A 5106-nucleotide genomic window follows, 5' to 3' on the forward strand; every position below is an offset into this window, starting at 1 on the left:
TTCCTCCATAAATATAGTTGGTATAATTAAAAATGAAAAATTATCAATTATTTCTAGGTGTGCATTAATCAAATAAGTACTGTAAATACTGGATATCATATTATGAATTATTTGACATACATATAAAATAGTTATGTGCAAAATTGCGCTTATCAATTCAAAATGATAATTGTTATTCGATAATATGGATTATAATATTAAATACACAAAGTAACAGAAAAAACTAACTGTAATAACTTTTTTGTAAACAATATTCAAATTTGTCTTTTATTTAGGTATAATAGTAAAAAACAGTAATAAACCACAATTTTTATAAAAAATAATAATTTTAAACAGCGATTAGAACAAAATTAGTGCTGCGCATATTAGCTAATTACATTCATTAGTTCTCCCTATTATATCTTGTACATTTTAAACACTCTAAAATAAAAAACTGATTAAATATTTTTTAACAGATTTTATTCATATAATAATAAATAGGTCACGTTATCGAGGCTTTTTCTTAATTAAAAAAAAAAATAATAAATAAATTTTATTTTATTAAATAAAACATGATTTAATACAATAGTTAACACTTATAAATAATGAAACATAATTTTTATAAAAATTACATAAACTATTAAATTCTCTTTGTCACTTTAGTTTGCATACTTCAGTAATGTAAAATAACTTATTTAATAGGAAATTAATTGTATAAATTATCATAAATATATTTATTACCCTGCAATAAAATATCATTTTAAGATTTGTAATGCAAACTAATCAAATAATTAACTTGTCTAGTGAACACTATACGTAGAGTAAATGAAAGTTAAAGATCAATTTATCATGAGATACATTTTACATTATATTTCATTAATCACTTCAAACGTTCTTGCAAATTCATCATAAGCATTAACACTCAAGGCTTGACATAAGGTTTCCGATGTATCTTGGATTGACCATCCACGGTTTATTCTCTCAATAGAATCTTGCACTAAATCCACGCGTATAGATGGAGACTTTTTACCATTTTTTTCACCAACACACTGTAACAATAATAAGGACAAGACACCACTCATCCTTCTCAAGGTATTTATTTCATCTGGATCCTTCCATGCACTATTATCTTTCAATATCCTCGTTCTCTCTCTCAAAAGTTTATTGATCTTAAGACTTCTATTTTCACAACCATAGCATGGAAATGTTACTTGACATCCCTTATCTTCACTTAATGGAACTTTATCCGTATTTGAAGGTGTAAATAGACTTTCATAATTTTTCAATGATTTTTGTACATAACACTTATTATTGCTATCATAAATGTTATTGGATATACACTTTTTTGGCATACTTTTTACGCGGTTAAGGGTGTTTTCGGTTTCTTTTGAGTCTGTAACTATAATCACTTCAGTGTTATTTCCTTTATCTTCTTCTTCGTATGAAGTTAGATCTATAAGGCTAGCTTCATCTTCTGTTACAATGATGATTTCTTCTTCGTCATCAATAACAGTTTTTTCTAAATGAGGACTCAACACATTATTAGCTGTTTGCGGTAGAGCATGCAACATAAGTCCACCTTTAACAGCTGTTACTTGAATCATTTGATTCATTTTTTGTGTTAATTTGTTAATACATGGTGAATCTAAATGTTCTGTATTGAACTTTGGTGTTGTAGATATTTTCCTTTTTTTAGAAGGAGGATAGGTTATTGGATTATCCATTGATTTTAATAATTTTAATTTATCACCAAGTTTAGCATTTGGATTAATTTTTGGAGAAAAAAAACCAGAGTACTTTGTTACCATGCCATTCAGATGACCCTTTTCATTTTTTTGTTGTTCCTCATAATCTGCTAACAATTTATCCACAAGTTTTTTACGTTCTCTTTTAGATAACTCGTCTTCACTACTTTTAAAGTCTGTAGTTTTAATTCCACCATCTAATGTTGGTACTGCATCTTTTTTCAATACTTTTATTGGATGCAATGACTTTAAAAAAATATAATTTCAATAATTATATTAATTAAGAGAGTACATTTTAGATTAGAAATTGATACCAGATAATAATATACTTTACCTTATCAGTATATTTGTTTTCATAACTGTCTTTTTCGAAATGCTCTGAACATATTTGAGCATTTTTATGTTCATTTGAAACTGATTTATAAATATTACAGAAATTCAACCATTTCTCTAACACTACAGTATCGCTTGGAAATTTGTGGAACACAATTTCTCTGTTGCTAGTTGACTTATCTGATCCACTAGACTCACTGTTGTTGCAAATGGGAACAGCACAACATTTTTGCTCATCTGCTTGATTAATATATTTCAACTGTGAAAAAGAAAAGAAAAGAAAATTATACATTAATTATTAATCAATTGCATTTTTGATATTTGTGAGATTATCTTACATAATATTTGATGTTTTATATTTTAAAATCAAAAATTTTGAACTACTATTAAAAATAACTGTAGTAAACTTAAAAGATGAACAATGAAAAGATAGTTATAGACTATAGTCTATAGAGAATGCAACTCTCTTGCACATTAATATGACAGAGCTTAGTCATCATGAGACCTTATTCCCTCCACCAGGCTTGTGCTGTGTATTTTGAGTAGACCTAAGTGCTCCGACATGTTCCAAAGGAATGTTCTTGCTTTCTGATGTGAATGCAAAAATTGACAATTTTTAGTAGCTGAGGGGTTACGTTTTATTATAGAAAGCATTATAATAACTAATAATATTTACATTGATACATATTTTTTGATACTCAATTAAACTTACACTTGTATTTGGTTTATCTGCTTCATTTGTAAATTTTTCTCCTTCCAAAGTGTTAGACATATTAATAGACGGAATGGCTGAAACAATTTTACACACTTGAGTCTATTTTAGGTATTAATGAAATAGGTTGTTCGTTTTATAGTATTTTGGATAGACATAATATAAATAAATTATAAATATTCATATTCACCAGTTCTTTTAAGTTGTCTCTTAACTTTAATGTTAAGCAATTGTTCTTTTAAACTGTTACACTCAAAGTCATCAGAAGCAAAATGTTTAGAGCAGACGTAAGATGAATCTGCATTAAACTTAAATGGTTGTTTAATACTTTTCATCCAGGCATTACGTCGTTGAGGATTTTTTGGAAAAATATGATATGACACATCTTTTTCATGTTGCTTTGTAGATTTCAAATTGTTGCTACAGCCAATTATAACACACCAAGGCATGACTATAAACCAAATGCAACATAAAATTACCTGAAACAAAAAATTAACATGAGAACTAGTTAATATTTATATTTTATTTGTTACTACACATTATAATAGAATATCTTTCCAGTATATATTTTTTTTATATCACTTTTTAAAGCTGAATTTACATAAATAAACCAATTTAAATGAAAAAGAAGTTATGAATTAACAAGTTTAAAATATAGGGAAGTTAGTTAATTTTCTTTTGCATGTACAGTAAAACCTTCTTTAAATATAATGGCTCGGTAACAACTGATTTTTCTGTCATAGGGGTATTAAATATATGGGATGTAGTTTATACATATAGTTAATACTGTTGTTTTTCGTTATAAGAAGATTTCCGTCTTAAAATATAAGGGGTCAGTTATAAGGCTTTACTGTATATAGATTGTAAAACATTTGTAGATATATATTACAATTTACAATATTACAAGAGTTTAGAAAGGAAAAGTGACTATGAATATTGAGAAATTATCCATTTATTTTCATAAGTATGCGTAGCCAAAAGTAATTCTTAAATGTCCACACAGTATCTATCAAAAATGAGTTATTTTTATCGAAAAATCTGGCAAATGGCAACAGGAAATACAATTTTAATTTCCTTTTATACATAAAAATTACATTATCCGTGAGTTACTTATATAAGATTAATTATACATTTAATTGAAAGTAACTTAATATTAAAAAAAATAAATCAGGCTAAAAATTAAGTTTACAACTACATAAACAGTTCAAATTAAGCTAATTTTATCTTTTTAAATCGATTATGGCCAGAATTTTAATTTACATAAGTAGTAATAGCTCGATAATGGTTTTCTTGTTACTATATAGTCACATAGTGTACCTGGTAGTGTACATTATTTATTATTGTTATGATGATATGATTAATATGATATATAATATAACGATTTCGTTATTTAATATTATATTTTTTATATTTACCTATAAGAACACGTGATAAATAGGCGATACACAAAATACGAAAACCGTGGCCAATAACACAGAAGCACGGTTAACCTAGATAACAACGGACGCAATAATTACAGTTGTGCGTGAATCTGTTCAATCTAGACGATCTGAACTTACCACCAACGAGTACGGAGTTCGAATCAACCGCGGCAGTGATTTCACGTCGATCGAGGGAAGTCTGTCGATACGGTTAATGGAGTCGGTGTAATAAAGATATAATAATAATAATTAACGATCATAGATTATGATTATTGCATCGTCAGAAGAAGTACGTAATTTACAGAATTAACAAAAATAAATGTATTTACTCCAATTTCGGTGCTCGATAAGGCATTAACGTAATAACGTTGTCAGAAAACGAAAATCAACATACATTATACGACTGACGTCACAAAATGTCCGAAATCAGATGTTATGTGTTTACGAGTCGACATTCGGTGATAACGAAGTGATACCATTCCTCAATTGTTCTATGGTTAGTGGTTACCAAGGTGATTCATAATAATATTATTATTTATTACCACGGCTGTAGATAGACTAGTCTATCTACAGCCGTGTTTATTACCATTACCCTTCAAAACTTGTAGAATAGTCCACAGGGCAGTGTTGCATTACAACTTGCACGATGCCTATATTATTGTGGTTACTCGCTATCTAGTATTTTTACATATCTGTGGTTACACAATAATCTAGAGAGCCTTAATAGGTTATAATTATACCAATTGGCTATTATGGCTCTTTACTATAATCCATTGAGATGGAACCACAAATGCATTACTAAAGTATTCAACTAGGGCATTTAGGGCGCGTATTGTCCGCCAGGAGCGCTAAGAAGGCTGATTCTTCAAAAAATACAATGTAGTACTGTAGTTTAATACTGTGGTGTACGCATTAA

At 28.1% G+C, this 5106-nt stretch overlaps 1 protein-coding gene across 2 annotated transcripts; it reads right to left on the reverse strand.

Moving 5' to 3' along the window:
• Positions 1 to 554: 554 nt before the first annotated feature.
• On the reverse strand, positions 555 to 4599 carry LOC111038940. 2 transcript variants are annotated; one of them, XM_022322211.1, is made up of 6 exons: positions 4329 to 4599; positions 4185 to 4259; positions 2960 to 3248; positions 2770 to 2846; positions 2059 to 2316; positions 555 to 1970 (listed from the first exon to the last, which is right to left on the reverse strand). In XM_022322211.1, exons 3-6 carry the CDS (start codon positions 3216 to 3218, stop codon positions 846 to 848), a joined length of 1719 nt encoding a protein of 572 aa, XP_022177903.1. In that variant the 5' UTR covers positions 3219 to 3248; positions 4185 to 4259; positions 4329 to 4599; the 3' UTR covers positions 555 to 845. The 2 variants fall into 2 exon arrangements, with proteins under 2 accessions (XP_022177903.1, XP_022177911.1); XM_022322219.1 differs by lacking the exon at positions 4185 to 4259.
• Positions 4600 to 5106: the final 507 nt, after the last annotated feature.

Source organism: Myzus persicae, unplaced genomic scaffold (genome assembly GCF_001856785.1).
Source record: "Myzus persicae strain clone G006 unplaced genomic scaffold, MPER_G0061.0, whole genome shotgun sequence".
In the NCBI taxonomy this organism is placed as follows: Eukaryota; Metazoa; Arthropoda; class Insecta; order Hemiptera; family Aphididae; genus Myzus; species Myzus persicae.

Excerpts from the sequence above, each read along its gene's own strand:
- LOC111038940 (XM_022322219.1), bottom strand. The coding sequence starts at position 3,218 with ATGCCTTGGTGTGTTATAATTGGCTGTAGCAACAATTTGAAATCTACA. Across the intron at positions 2,317-2,769 it reads CAGATAAACCAAATACAAGT|TTGAAATATATTAATCAAGC; the intron begins GTAAGTTTAATT and ends TCTTTTTCACAG. Across the intron at positions 1,971-2,058 it reads AAAACAAATATACTGATAAG|TCATTGCATCCAATAAAAGT; the intron begins GTAAAGTATATT and ends ATTTTTTTAAAG.